Genomic DNA, 15,652 nt, shown 5'->3' with positions numbered 1-15,652 from the left:
CCTTGCGGCGGGAATAGCTACACTGTTTGTATTCGGTAATGTTCCCGGTCGCATTGCCATGATTTAAAAGCAGTGGTTCGCGCTTTGTTTTCTGGTTGGAAGGATTTAATAGTCACCGTGGGTACCACATCACAGATGCACTTGCTAATAGTCGGTCACCAAATCAGCGTATACATCAATGTTATTGTCCGATGCTATCCAGAACATATCCCAGTCCACGTGATCAAAGCAATCTTGAAGTGTGTCGGACCAGCGTTGAACAGACCTGAGCACGTGCGTTTCCTCTTTTAGTTTCTGTCTATAGGCTGGGAGCAACAAAATGGAGTTGTGGTCAGATTTGTTAAAGGAGGGCGAGGGAGGGCTTTGTATGCGTCGCGGAAATTAGAGTAGCAGTGATCCAGAGTTTTGCAAGCCCGGGTCACGCAATTGATATGCTGATAAAATTTAGGGATCCTTGTTTTTAGATTAGCTTTGTTAAAATCCCCAGCTACAATAAATGCAGCCTCAGGATATGTGGTTTCCAGTTTACATAGAGTACAAGGCAGTTCTTTCAGGGCCGTCGAGGTGTCTGCTTGGGGGGGATATACACGGCTGGGATTATAATCGAAGAGAATTCTCTTGGTAGATAATGCGGTCTGCATTTGATAGTAAGGAATTCTTGGTCAGGTGAACAAAGGGACTTGAGTTCCTGTATGTTGTTATGATCACACCACGACTCGTTAATCATAAGGCATACACCCCCGCCCTTCTTCTTACCAGAGAGATGTTTGTTTCTGTCGGCGCGATGCGTGAAGAAACCGGGTGGCTGTACCGACTCTAACGTATGCCGAGTGAGCCATGTTTCCGTGAAACAAAGAATGTTACAATCTCTGATGTCTCTCTGGAAGGCAACCCTTGCTCGAATTTCGTCTACCTTGTTGTCAAGAGACTGGACATTGGCGAGTAGTATACTCGGGAGCGATGTGCCCGTCAGCGGAGCCTGACCAGAAGACCGCTCCGTCTGCCCCTTCTGCGGCGCCGTTGTTTTGGGTTGCTTAATCACATGCGTGTCCTTACTCAACATTGACAGGAGTGATCCAAACACCAGACAATTACTAAAACTCGTAAATGGAACGAGATAAATTGTTTCTCAGAAGTGTATCATGTTGTTTGCAGAGTGCACAACCTGTGTCCACTCCGACAATGAGAACGTTAAAAGATTGGAATAATACATTGAATGCATTAACAGTCATTACCGTAACCAAACAAACATTGTTGATTTAGGAATTAACGGTAAATGTACTACTGGTGATATATGTAATGGGGAATTGATAGTCACCAACAATCAAATGCAAACAATTCACACAATGAATGTGCAAAATTGTCAGGAAAGGGCGCCTCCGCAATGGATTAGTTGACTGTGGTGGGTGCGAATAAGCCAGGTGTCTCGTGTGCCATTAAAAAAGATATAAATGTTTGCTACTGCTCGACTAAAACAAATCTCGGTCGACCAATCAACCAGCTGAATAATTGGAGTCAGCCCTACTGGGAATACAGATATGCAGATATACAAAATAAAGGCGTGAATCAGAAAACCAGTCAGTGTCTAGTGTGACCGCTATTTGCCTCATGCAGCGCGAAACATCTTGCTTGCATAGAGTTGATCAGGCTGTTGATTGTGGCGTGTGGAATGTTGTCCAACTCCTTTTCAATGGCTGTGCGAAGTTGCAGGATATTGACGGGAACTGGAATACGTTGTTGCACACGTCGATCCAGAGCATCCCAAACATGCTCTGAGTGACAAGTCTAGTGAGTATGCAGCCATGGAAGAACTGGGACATTTTGAGCTTCCAGGAATTGTGTACAAATCCTTGCGACATGGGGCTGTGCATTATAATGAAACATGAGGTGATGGCATCGGATGAATTGCACGACAATGGGCCTCAGGATCTCGTCACGGTATCTCTGTGCATTCAAATTGCCATCGATAAAATGCAATTCTGTTCATGGTCTGTAGTTTATGCCATAACCCCACCGCCTCCAAGGGGCACTCAGTTCACAACATTGACATCAGTGAACTGCTCGCCCATACGATGCCATACACGCGGTCTACCCAATACAGTTGAAACCAGGATTCATCCTTGAAGAGCCCATTTCTCCAGCGTGCCAGTGGCCAACGAAGGCCCGCTGTTACGACGTCAAACTGCAGTCCGGTCAAGACCCTGGTGAGGAAGACGAGCACGCAGATGAGCTTCCCTGAGACAGTTATTTTTACAATTTGTGCAGAAATCCTTCTTGTGCAAACTTTGAGTTTTATCAGTTGTCCAGGTGGCTGGTCTCAGACAATCCCACAGGTGAAGAAGCCAGATGTGGAGGGTTTGGCGTGGTAACACGTGGTCTGCTGTTGTGAGGCCGGTTGAACGTACTACCAAATTCTCTAAAATGACATTGGAGGTGGCTTATGGTTTAGAAATAATTAATATTCAATAATCTGGCAACAGCTCTGTTGGACATTCCTGTAGTCAGCATGCCAATTGCGGGCTCCCTCAACTTGAGACATCTGTGGCATTGTGTTGTGTGACAAATCTGCACATTTTTGAGTGGTGTTTTACTGTGCCCAGTACAAGGTGCACCTGTGAATTTATTGTGCTGTTTAATAATCTTCTTGATATTCCACACTTGTCAAGTGGATGGATTATTTTGGCAAGGAGAAATGCTCAATAACAGGGATGTGAACAAAATTGTGCCCAAAATGTTTTGAAATAAGTGCGTATGAAACTTTTCTGGGATCTTTTATTTCAGCTCATGAAACATGGGACCAACACTTTACATGTTGCGTTTATATTTTTGTTCGGTGTATATTAACATGCTGTAAAAAAACAAACAACAAATGTATTGACAATGTGACTGATCTTAGAGCTGTGTTCTGTTTGATCCAGTGCTGATGAGCTGCTGCTGACTGAGATGGTGTTCAACGGTCTGTTCAACGATCTGACTGCAGAACAGGTTACTGCTCTGCTCAGTGTCTTCGTCTTCCAGGAGAATGTAAGACACACACACACTGGGAACACACTCCCGATGCACACCATTTCCTACGCAATCAGATAAAACACTTTTGGCCAGATAAACAACATCCTCCTTTCCCCATGCCTTCAAACCACCTCTTACATACATACATACATACATACATACATACATACATACATACATACATACATACATACATACATACATACATACATACAACAAAAGCACACTAACCTGTTACCTTACAGTAGCCAAGTGACCTTATCTCTTGAATTTACGATTAGATCTCCAGTACATCCTCTTGGGGCTTCCTCTCCCCTCAAGGATTTCCTGTGTCAATTGTTTGAAAAGATTTAGTCTTATCTAGCTCAATTTCAGACCTCCCCAATAACAAATTCCACTCACTCCAGGCAGCGGGCGGTCAATCTGTTAAAAGTAGACCTTAGTAGGTCTCTGGCACGTTTCCCCCACTCTGTAAGCAGGGAGATGCAGAGCCAGAGCGACTCCACTTCTGGCCCATTATGGCAGCCTTCAGTTAGGGGCTGTTCCAACCTGGTGCTGGGGTGTGAAATGCGTGGCGTAAGGGTCTAGCTTATCTCTATATGTTTGTGTATCATAGTGTAACGACAGTACAGGTGTAGTCTTGAGGAAAGGTCTAGTGGCGTGTGTGTAACACTACATTAAGGGTCCAGCTCCATGTGTTTGTGTATTATCATATCTGTCTAATCAAATTGTATTAGTCACATGCGCCAAATACAGCAGGTGTAGACCTTACAGTGAAATGCTTACTTACGAGCCCCTAACCGACAATGCAGTTAAAAAATATATATTTTTAAATACGGATAAGAATAGAAAATAAAAGTAACAAGTAATTAAAGAGTAGCAGTAAAATAACAATAGCGAGACTATATACAGGGGGGGTACCGATACAGAGTCAATGTGTGGGGGCACCGGTTATTTGAGGTAATATGTACATGTAGGTAGAGTTATTAAAGTGACTATGCATAGATGATAACAACAGAAAGTAGCAGCGGTGTAAAAGAGGGGGGCAATGCATATAGTCCGGGTAGCATTTTAATTAGATGGTCAGGAGTCTTATGGCTTGAGGGTAGAAGCTCTTTAGAAGCCTCTTGGACCTAGACTTGGCACTCCGGTACCGCTTGCCGTGCGGTAGCAGAGAGAACAGTCTATGACTGGGGTGGCTGGAGTCTATGACAATTTTAGGGCCTTCCTCTGACACCGCCTGGTATAGAGGTCCTGGATGGCAGGGAGCTTGGCCCCAGTGATGTATGGCACCCCTCATGTCTTCACGACTGTCTCGGTGTGTTTGGTCCATTCTAGTTTGTTGGTGATGTGGACACCAAGAAACTTGAAGCTCTCAACCAGCTCCACTACAGCCCCATCGATGAGAATGGGGGCGTGCTCTGTCCTCTTTTTCCTGTAGTCATCATCTCCTTTGTCTTGATCACGTTGAGGGAGAGGTTGTTGTCCTGGCACCACACGGCCAGGTCTCTGACCACCTCCCTATAGGCTGTCTTGTTGTTGTCGGTGATCAGGCCTACCACTGTTGTGTCATCGGCAAACTTGATGATGGTGTTGGAGTCGTGTCTGGCCATGCAGTCATGAGTACAGGAGGGGACTGAGCACGCACCCCTGAGGGGCCTCTGTGTTGAGGATTAGCGTGGCAGATGTGTTGTTACCTACCCTTACCATCTGATGGCGGGCCGTCAGGCAGTCCACGATCCAGTTGCAGAGAGAGGTGTTTAGTCCCAGGGTCCTTAGCTTATTGATTAGCTTTGAGGGTACTATGGTGTTGAACGCTGAGCTGTAGTCAATGAATAGCATTCTCACATAGGTGTTACTTTTGTCCAGGTGTGAAAAGTTAGTGTGGAGTGCAATAGAGATTGCATCATCTGTGGATCTGTTGGGGAGGTATGCAAATTGGAGTGGGTCTAGGGTTTCTGGAATAATGGTGTTGATGTGAGCCATTACCTGCCTTTCAAAGCCCTTCATGGCTACAGACGTGAGTGCTTTGGGTCGTCATTTAGGCAGGTTACCTTAGTGTTCTTGGGCACTGGCACTATGGTGGTTTGCTTAAAACAACTTGGTATTACAGACTTGGACAGGGAGAGGTTGAAAATGTCAGTGAAGACACTTGCCAGTTGGTCAGCGCATGCTCGCAGTACACGTCCTGGTAATCCGTCTGGCCCTGCGGCCTTGTGAATGTTGACCTGTTTAAAGGTCTTACATCGGCTGCGGAGAACGTGATCACACAGTCTTCCGGTACAGCTGGTGCTCTCATGCATGTTTCAGTGTTATTTGCCTTGTAGCGAGCATAGAAGTAGTTTAGCTCGTCCGGTAGGCTCGTGTCACTGGGCAGCTCTCGGCTGTGCTTCCCTTTGTAGTCTGTAATGGTTTGCAAGCCCTGCCACATCCGACGAGCATCAGAGCCGGTGTAGTACGAGTCTACATTGCAATTTAGTCTTTTATAGTGTTCTATATGTCATATCTACTGCCTGCAAGTCTCTGTCTCTCGTCCCTCTGTTGTCTGTCAGCAGATAGTCTCTGTGACATTCACATGCCACTGTCGTTCAGTGTCCGGGCGCCCCGCTGGCGTCCATTGTCCTATCATTAGTCAGGCTAACAAAGGACATCCCAATTTGAAGCTAAGGACAAAATATTGTGACCTTTTATAGTTTGAGATCTGTTAACCTCTCTAGGGTATGTGGGACGGTAGCGTCTCACCTCGTCAACAGCCAGTGAAAACTGCAGGGCGTCAAATTCAAAACAACAGAAATCCCATAATTAAAATTCCTCAAACATATATGTATTTTACACCATTTTAAAGATACACTTGTTGAAAATCCAGCCACAGTGTCCGATTTCAATTTACAGAAATACTCATAATAAACATTGCTAAAAGATACAACTGTTATGCATGGAATTTTAGATCCACTTCTCCTTAATGCAACCGCTGTGTCAGATTTCAAAAAAACTTTACGGAAAAAGCAAACCATGCTATAATCTGAGTCCGGCGCTCAGACGATAAATCAACCCAAAGAGATATCCGCCATGTTGGAGTCAACATAAGTCAGAAATAGCATTATAAATATTCACTTACCTTTGATGATTTTCATCAGAATGCACTCCCAGGAATCCCAGTTCCACAATAAATGTTTGTTTTGTTTGATAATGTCCATAATTTATGTCCAAATTCCTCCTTGTTGTTTGCGCGTTCAGTACACAATCTAAACTCACGACGCGCGTGCAAGTCCAGTGGAAAGTATGGACGAAAAGTCAAAAAAGTTCCTTAATAATGTTCCAACCGGAGAATTCCTTTGTCTTCAGAAATGCGATGGAACGCAGCTAACTCTCACATGAACGCGCATGGTCAGCACGTGGCACTCTGGGAGAGACCTTTCTCAATCTCCTCTCATTCGCCCCCACTTCACAGTAGAAGCATCAAACAAGGTTCGAAAGACTGTTGACATCTAGTGGAAGCCTTAGGAAGTGAACATGACCCCATTTCCACTATCATGGATAAGCAAAGAGTTGAAAACATACAAACCTCAGATTTCCCATTTCCTGGTTGGATTTTTTCTCAGGTTTTTGCCTGTCATGAGTTCTGTTATACTCAAAGACATCATTCAAACAGTTTTAGAAACTTCAGAGTGTTTTTATCCAAATCTACTAATAATATGCATATCCTAGGATCTGGGCCTGAGTAGCAGGCAGTTTTATTCTGGGCATGCTTTTCGTCCGGACGTGAAAATACTGCCCCCTACCCCAAAGAAGTTAAGGTCATCCATATTCTTTAGAGAAGAAACATTTAGCCGTCACGGTAGAACGAGATGCTCTGCAGTCTGAGGGCTTCGTCCCAATACTGAAGTGGGTCACTCGGCATGTTTCTTAAATCAATAACCGACAGACAGCAGTAATGTTTTATTGACACTTAGGAGTACTGGAGTAGAGACCGATCAATTATCCTGCTACCGAGTGCCCAGGACCACAACATCGGCTGACATTTTCTGTTGATTTTCCAACTATTCTAAATGTTGAATTGGCTAAAACAGCCTCTGCTCTTCGACACACAGCAGGTGGTCGCGGTATGTTCAAAGTTTTAGACTAACGTCATGTTTGTGTTCTCTTCCTTCCCTCAGGCGAATGAGATGCCCAAACTGACAGAGCAGCTGGCTGGACCACTGAGACAGATGCAGGTAAACATTCCACATGACGCTGCGGAATAGGAGCTGTCCAGGGGGTTAGCCTAGGTTACAGAGCAGGATCAGTGTGTGTCCCTGGTCAAAAGTAGTGTATTTGGGGCACAGCCAATGAGTTTAGCAGCTGGCTTTTCTAAATATTATTAAATAACTTTAGGTTGCCTAGTGGTGCCAGTAACCGAGAGGTTGCTAGACCGAATCCCCGAGCTGACGAGGTCAAAATCTGTCGTTCTGCCCCTGAACAAGGCAGTTAACCCACTGTTCCTAGGCTGTCATTGTAAATAAGAATTTGTTCTTAACTGACTTGCCTAGTTAAATAAATAAAATAATGAACTTCAAATATAGCATTGCAATGGGCATGGTAGCAAACTGGATACTTGGTGATGCTGCTTTGTGATACACCCCTCAGACCTGGTTTAGTCTGCTTTTCAGGTGTGTGGTTTGTTATACTTAGTTCATGTTAAACCAAAGCATTGATGTTTAACCAGACTGCAATCTTTGTGAGACTTGGCAGCCAACCAGTTTACCTATTCTATTGACTTACTGCTGTTTCTGTCTGCTGAGACTTGGCACATTCTACAAAGCTGGCTAGGTCCACAGTCTACAATCTAGATGTTTGATGAAAGATTTGGGTCTCCCTGCCTGAGTGTTTGCCTTCATGTGAATGGCTGCTTGAGATGAACAGGAAACTACAAATAAAGCTGAAGTCAATGATACATTTCCTGTCAATTTCATTTTCTATTTACAAGAATTCAGCACCCAAACAACTTCGATAATTATTCTGAGCTCGAGCATGTTATTTATTATCCAATGTCTGTTTTCTTGAACTGTCTGTTGTGGTTTTGTCAGGAGTGTGCCAAGCGCATTGCCAAGGTGTCTGCAGAGGCTAAACTGGAGGTGGATGAGGAGACCTACCTGGACAAGTTCAGGCCTCACCTGATGGATGTGGTCTACACCTGGGCTAACGGATCCACCTTCGCTCAGATCTGCAAGATGACCGACGTCTTCGAAGGTAACTACCCCACCAACACCTGTCGCCCTAATACCTGTACAGAACTATGAAATAGATAGCTCTTTCCAAATGTTCTTATGCAGGACGTCAGACATCTTTAAAGGTAAATTTTACATGCATTTTAGTCATTTAGCAGGTGATCTTATCAAACTTAGTCAGTGCAAGGTAACTTGCTTAACGCCTGCCCCAATGTCAATGAAATGTCTGAGCGCTTTCAATTGTTGTGTTTCCGTGTGGGTTCTTTCTGTTTTCATGTGGGGTCTTTCTGTTTCCAATGTCTACAACTAGCAGTTAATAAAACTATTTGGTTTTAGCATCTTTCATGTTGTAGGTCATTGAAGGTGAAACACATGGTTTTCTCTGCATTCTGACTTGGCTTTGGTCCATTATATATTGTCAGGAATTGTTTTTGTCTGAAAGAGGCACATTGTTGGGGGCTTGGAGTGGGAGAGACTCTTCAAAGGAGGACAGATTTTAAGCCAGCTCTGGATGAACGTCAATGGGCTGAAATGTATAGCTTCAAAATGTTTAGAACTATCATGTGGGTGCAATGGATTGTCGTTACACCAAGAGTGTCACTGTCTATGAATTTGAGAGGGGTTAGGCCTGCATTTCCCGAGCCCCATCCCTATCCCCCATCTGTATTCCAAAATAAGGGACGGCACTGCCGAAAAACGAATCCCAGATTGTAGCTTTAAAGGGATACCTATTTGTATGTCTCTATGTGCAGTTTGAAGGAAGTTGCGAATTAGCATTAGTGTAATGTCTGGAAGTCTTTGGTAACTTCTAGCATGCTAGTAGATACCATAGACTTCCAGTCATTGCGCTAACACTAGTTAGCATTGGCTCGCAAAACTACCTTTAACTTCCTTCATACTGGACGCAGAGACAAAATGGTATCCATGAGTTCGCTGGGGTCTGGGGAAGTAGATCAAGAGCTTTATTGCCAAAATCCCGAAGTATCCCTTTAAGGCACCATGAGAGTAGAGGATTTAAAATGAGAAATGGCTGAAACCGATCCCCCCTAATGCTCTCATTCTCTCCCAAAAGTCACTGTGAGAACGCTCCGGACATCACCCTGACATGAGCAGTAAAATATGTAGCTCCCTTTTTAATTACCATGAGCGAGATCCATGTTAATTTATTAGATCTTTCTGAGATTTTGTCTCTGGCTTCCATGCTAAGCTTGACTGGAAACTGTGGTTGTATTTTACTAAGGGGGAATGGGGAGTTGAAGTGAGTAAGCGGGAGTATTGCTCTTCTCTCTCGGTGAGTGAAGGTGTGGTCTCTGACCGGGGGATCCTTGGTGTGGTTGGTGCTTATGGTACCGCGGAGTGGTTCAGTTAACCCCTTAATGATTACCTGTCACTCTCCCCTTGAGCCCTGGTGGCTCCAGTGTTAATTTGACTTGGGTCTATTAAACTTGATAGCCAGGTATTGCTCTGGTCAAACTGACCTGTGTCTCTCTGTGCTTTGTGCTGAACTGGCTGAAGGGAGTGTTTGCAAACTGAGCCTTGTCTGTCTGCTCTGTCCATAGGGAGTATAATCTGTAACACTCAGCCCTGTGTCTGTGTTCTCTTTCCCTGTTCCGTCGGTCTTTAGTATAACCCCCCCTGTTCCGTCAGTCTTTAGTATAACCCCCCCCCCTGTTCCGTCAGTCTTTAGTATAACCCCCCCCTGTTCCGTCAGTCTTTAGTATAACCCCCCCCCCCCCCCCCCCTGTTCCGTCAGTCTTTGGTATAACCCCCCCCTGTTCCGTCAGTCTTTAGTAGAGGTCGACCGATTAATCAGCGCCGATTTCAAGTTCTCATAACAATCGGAAATCGGTATTTTTGGACACATATTTAGCCGATTTAAAAAATATATTATTTTTTTACACATTTATTTAACTAGGCAAGTCAGTTAAGAACACATTCTTATTTTCAATGACGGCCTAGGAACGGTGGGTTAACTGCCTTGTTCAGGGGCAGAACGACAGATTTTTACCTTGTCAGCTCTGGGATTCAATCTTGCAACCTTACGGTTAACTAGTCCAACGCTCTAACCACCTGCCTCATTGCACTCCACAAGGAGCCTGCCTGTTAAGCAAATGCAGTAAGAAGCCAAGGTAAGTTGCTAGCTAGCATTAAACTTATCTTATAAAAAACAATCAATCAATCATAATCACTAGTTAACTACACATATTTGATGATATTACTAGTTTATCTAGCGTGTCCAGCGTTAGATATAATCGATGCGGTGCGCATTTGCGAAAAAGGACTGTCGTTGCTCCAATGTGTACCTAACCATTAACATCAATGCCTTTCTTAAAATCAATACTCAAGTATATATTTTTAAACCTGCATATTTAGTTAATATTGCCTGCTAACATTAATTTCTTTGTGTCACTTCTCTTGCAACAGAGTCAGGGTATATGCAGCAGTTTGAGCCGCCTGGCTCGTTGCGAACTGTGTGAAGACTATTTCTTCCTAACAAAGGCGCATTTGCGAAAAAAGCACAATCGTTGCACGACTGTACCTAACCATAAACATCAATGCCTTTCTTAAAATCAATACACAGAAGTATATATTTTTAAACCTGCATATTTAGCTAAAAGAAATCCAGGCAATATTAACCAGGTGAAATTGTCACTTCTCTTGCGTTCATTGCACGCAGAGTCAGGGTATATGCAACAGTTTGGGCCGCCTGGCTCGTTGCGAACTAATTTGCCAGAATTGTACGTAAATATGACATAACATTGAAGGTTGTGCAATGTAACAGGAATATTTAGACTTATGGATGCCACCCGTTAGATAAAATACGTAACGGTTCCGTATTTCACTGAAAGAATAAATGTTTTGTTTTCGAGATGATAGTTTCCGGATTCGACCATATTAATGACCTAAGGCTCGTATTTCTGTGTGTTATTATGTTAATGATTTGATAGAGCAGTCTGACTGAGCAATGGTAGGTACCAGCAGGCTCGTAAGCATTCATTCAAACAGCAATTTTGTGCGTTTTGCCAGCAGCTCTTCGCAATGCTTCAAGCATTGTGCTGTTTATGACTTCAAGCCTATCAACTCCCGAGATTAGGCTGGTGTAACCGATGTGAAATGGCTAGCTAGTTAGCGGGGTGCGTGCTAATAGCGTTTCAAACGTCACTCGCTCTGAGACTTGGAGTAGTTGTTCCCCTTGCTCTGCATGGGTAACGCTGCTTCGAGGGTGGCTGTTGTCGATGTGTTCCTGGTTCGAGCCCAGGTAGGAGTGAGGAGAGGGACGGAAGCTATACTGTTACACTGGCAATAGAGAGAAATAGTCCTATAATTCCTAAAACCTTAAACTTCTTATCTGGGAATATTGAAGACTCATGTTAAAAGGAACCACCAGCTTTCATATGTTCTAATGTTCTGAGCAAGGAACTTAAACGTTAGCTTTCTTACATGGCACATATTGCACTTTTACTTTCTTCTCCAACACTTTGTTTTTGCATTATTTAAACCAAATTGAACATGTTTCGTTATTTATTTGAGACATTATATTAAGTTAAAATAAGTGTTCATTCAGTATTGTTGTAATTGTCATTATTAAAAATAAATTTTAAAAATCGGCAGACTAATCGGTATCGGCTTTTTTGGTCCTCCAATAATCGGTATCGGTGTTGAAAAATCATAATCGGTCGACCTCTAGTCTTTAGTATAACCCCCCCGTTCTGTCAGTCTTTAGTATAACACCCCTGTTCTGTCGGTCTAAAGGGAGTATCATTCTGTCGCCCTGTGCTGAGTTGTCTGTTTGCATATTGATCCCTGTCTGTAGGTAGTATCATCCGCTGTATGCGTCGCCTGGAAGAGCTGCTGCGTCAAATGTGTCAGGCAGCCAAGGCCATCGGCAACACCGAGCTGGAGAAAAAGTTTGCAGATGGTAAGATCTGTTATGCTCACTGGCTGACTCAATCCTCACACAGCTCAGAGTATTCAACTAGAGTCTAAACTAGTAGATCAAGTTTGCAGAAGGTAAGTTTGTTCTGCTTACTTCCCTCTTGTAGCCTGCTTCCCAGACCCAGAATAAGCCTACTGGACTAAGAAGCATTCTCGACTGAGAATCTTTTTAAATGTCTTTTTAGATATATTTGGCAAACTGGTCCTAAAACTTCCTCTGCAGTCTGTGGAGGTAACCCTCGGGCCCTCTGCAGTCTGTGGAGGTAACCCTCGGGTCCTCTGCAGTCTGTGGAGGTAACCCTCGGGTCCTCTGCAGTCTGTGGAGGTAACCTTCGGGTCCTCTGCAGTCTGTGGAGGTAACCCTCGGGTCCTCTGCAGTCTGTGGAGGTAACCCTCGGGCCCTCTGCAGTCTGTGGAGGTAACCCTCGGGCCCTCTGCAGTCTGTGGAGGTAACCCTCGGGCCCTCTGCAGTCTGTGGAGGTAACCCTCGGGCCCTCTGCAGTCTGTGGAGGTAACCCTCGGGCCCTCTGCAGTCTGTGGAGGTAACCCTCGGGCCCTCTGCAGTCTGTGGAGGTAACCCTCGGGCCCTCTGCAGTCTGTGGAGGTAACCCTCGGGCCCTCTGCAGTCTGTGGAGGTAACCCTCGGGCCCTCTGCAGTCTGTGGAGGTAACCCTCGGGCCCTCTGCAGTCTGTGGAGGTAACCCTCGGGCCCTCTGCAGTCTGTGGAGGTAACCCTCGGGCCCTCTGCAGTCTGTGGAGGTAACCCTCGGGCCCTCTGCAGTCTGTGGAGGTAACCTTCGGGCCCTCTGCAGTCTGTGGAGGTAACCCTCGGGTCTACCGTACACTAGGTTCTGTTAGGTTTCAGCTAGACACTTGGAAACTGAATTACTACAAACTTGTGCCTAACTTTGGACCCCAACAGTAACAAATCTCGAGTTGTATGGACCAGTTTGTTGTGAGGCACCCATTACATTTACATTACATTTAAGTCATTTAGCAGACGCTCTTATCCAGAGCGACTTACAAATTGGTGCATTCACCTTATGATATCCAGTGGAACAACCACTTTACAATAGTGCATCTAACTCTTTTAAGGGGGGGGGGGGTTAGAAGGATTACTTTATCCTATCCTAGGTAATAATATAGTCTTAGTCTGTAGGTGTACATTGGCTTTAGCAAGTAAATACTCATGTATTTCTTCTGTTTTTTCTTATAGGTATCACAAAAATCAAGAGGGATATTGTGTTTGCTGCCAGTCTATATCTGTGATTTGTTGTATTTTGTGACTGGAACATCAACTTTGTAAGAATACGATTGTGTTTGTGTAATTTCATCATGATATCATCCAGACAATGTTTTTTAAATATTTTTTATTTGTATTCATGTTAATAAGCATGAAATGGCTTTTTTTCCTTCCAAAAAGTGCAACACATTTGTACATAGTTAACACAATTTTAATTAAAAAAACGTCTGTAGTGATTTTTTTTACATACGGATGGATAAAAAAGTAAGGTATTTTGTTTGTCTCTTTTGTTGCTTCAGGTACAGATGCATTATATTAGTCTGGTTGGGATAGTCAGGTACAGATATATTAGTCTGGTTGGGATAGTCAGGTACAGATGCATTATATTAGTCTTGTTGGGATAGTCAGGTACATATGCATTATATTAGTCTTGTTGGGATAGTCAGGTACAGATATTATATTAGTCTAGTTGGGATAGTCAGGTACAGATATTATATTAGTCTAGTTGGGATAGTCAGGTACAGATATTATATTAGTCTAGTTGGGATAGTCAGGTACAGATATTATATTAGTCTCTTGTTGGGATAGTCAGGTACAGATATTATATTAGTCTGGTTGGGATAGTCAGGTACAGATATTATATTAGTCTTGTTGGGATAGTCAGGTACAGATATTATATTAGTCTAGTTGGGATAGTCAGGTACAGATATTATATTAGTCTTGTTGGGATAGTCAGGTACAGATATATTAGTCTTGTTGGGATAGTCAGGTACAGATATATTAGTCTTGTTGGGATAGTCAGGTACAGATATATTAGTCTTGTTGGGATAGTCAGGTACAGTTATATTAGTCTTGTTGGGATAGTCAGGTACAGATATATTAGTCTTGTTGGGATAGTCAGGTACAGATATATTAGTCTTGTTGAGATAGTCAGGTACAGTTATATTAGTCTGGTTGGGATAGTCAGGTACAGATATTATATTAGTCTTGTTGGGATAGTCAGGTACAGATATTATATTAGTCTAGTTGGGATAGTCAGGTACAGATATTATATTAGTCTTGTTGGGATAGTCAGGTACAGATATATTAGTCTTGTTGGGATAGTCAGGTACAGATATATTAGTCTTGTTGGGATAGTCAGGTACAGTTATATTAGTCTTGTTGGGATAGTCAGGTACAGATATATTAGTCTTGTTGGGATAGTCAGGTACAGATATATTAGTCTTGTTGGGATAGTCAGGTACAGTTATATTAGTCTTGTTGGGATAGTCAGGTACAGTTATATTAGTCTTGTTGGGATAGTCAGGTACAGATATTAGTCTTGTTGGGATAGTCAGGTACAGATATATTAGTCTTGTTGGGATAGTCAGGTACAGTTATATTAGTCTTGTTGGGATAGTCAGGTACAGATATATTAGTCTGGTTGGGATAGTCAGGTACAGATATATTAGTCTGGTTGGGATAGTCAGGTACAGATACATTATATTAGTCTTGTTGAGATAGATACATTTATATTAGTCTTGTTGGGATAGTAATGATAATACAAAGGAAGCTATGATAGTAGCAGTCCAGCCAAGGCAACATGGGTGTGACTCAATGTTCAATAGGGAGCTAGGCTCCAGGTCAGAAATGCACAAAGCAGGGTTACATTCACAGGTTTGGCAACACTCCAAATAGCACCCTATTTCCCTACACAGTACTTTTGACAGAGCCCTATAGGCTATGCTATATAGGGAATAGGGGGCCATTTGGTACTTAGCCTTTCTGTCCACCCCAGTGGTCCGTCCCTTAGTGGGGTATGATGCGCATGCAGTAAACACTTCCCCACTGGCTACACGCCATGTATGGTTCCGGATGGTTCCTCCTCTCCTTTATAGTTTAGTTGGGGCTGCTGTCGTAGTGGTTTCCATTTGTGGGTGTCTCCTGCAGGGTGGTGTGGGGAATATCCTCCTTCTGAGGCTCAACCTTATTCTTGAAGAAGTCTGACACGAAGAAGACCTGCAGCAGAAAAAGAATGGTAGAGTAAGTGGAAGGAGATAGATTAAATGGAAAACAGTGGCCATAATGCTATGCATTGGGAGATCCCTAGGTCTACAGTGCCTTCGGGAATGTATTCAGACCCCTTCACTTTTTCCACATTTTGTTATGTCATAGCCTTATTCTAAAATAGATTAAATCGTTTCCCCCCTCAATCTACACGCAACACCACATAATGATGAAGCAAAAACAGGTTTTTAGAAATTTATAAAAAATAAAC

The 15,652-nt window shown here is 43.5% G+C and overlaps 2 protein-coding genes across 3 annotated transcripts in view; one reads left to right on the top strand and one right to left on the bottom strand.

The window, feature by feature from the left end:
- Positions 1–13,663, top strand: part of LOC139537948 (exosome RNA helicase MTR4-like) — a 69,535-nt gene extending 55,872 nt beyond the window's left edge. The window contains exons 22-26 of the mRNA XM_071339860.1: positions 2,919–3,024; positions 7,167–7,223; positions 8,076–8,238; positions 12,031–12,135; positions 13,369–13,663. Of these exons, the coding sequence (XP_071195961.1) occupies positions 2,919–3,024; positions 7,167–7,223; positions 8,076–8,238; positions 12,031–12,135; positions 13,369–13,421 (484 nt within the window). The 3' untranslated portion in view covers positions 13,422–13,663. The remainder of the gene's footprint in view (positions 1–2,918; positions 3,025–7,166; positions 7,224–8,075; positions 8,239–12,030; positions 12,136–13,368) is intronic.
- LOC139537955 (phospholipid phosphatase 1-like) overlaps positions 13,389–15,652 on the bottom strand; it is a 34,177-nt gene continuing 31,913 nt past the window's right edge. For both annotated transcript variants that reach the window (XM_071339877.1, XM_071339871.1), the window contains exon 6: positions 13,389–15,393. In XM_071339877.1, coding sequence (XP_071195978.1) covers positions 15,274–15,393 — 120 coding nt within the window. In that variant the 3' untranslated portion in view covers positions 13,389–15,273. The remainder of the gene's footprint in view (positions 15,394–15,652) is intronic.

Source organism: Salvelinus alpinus, chromosome 1, assembly GCF_045679555.1.
Source record: "Salvelinus alpinus chromosome 1, SLU_Salpinus.1, whole genome shotgun sequence".
In the NCBI taxonomy this organism is placed as follows: Eukaryota; Metazoa; Chordata; class Actinopteri; order Salmoniformes; family Salmonidae; genus Salvelinus; species Salvelinus alpinus.
This window is presented reverse-complemented; position numbering and strand designations above follow the sequence as displayed.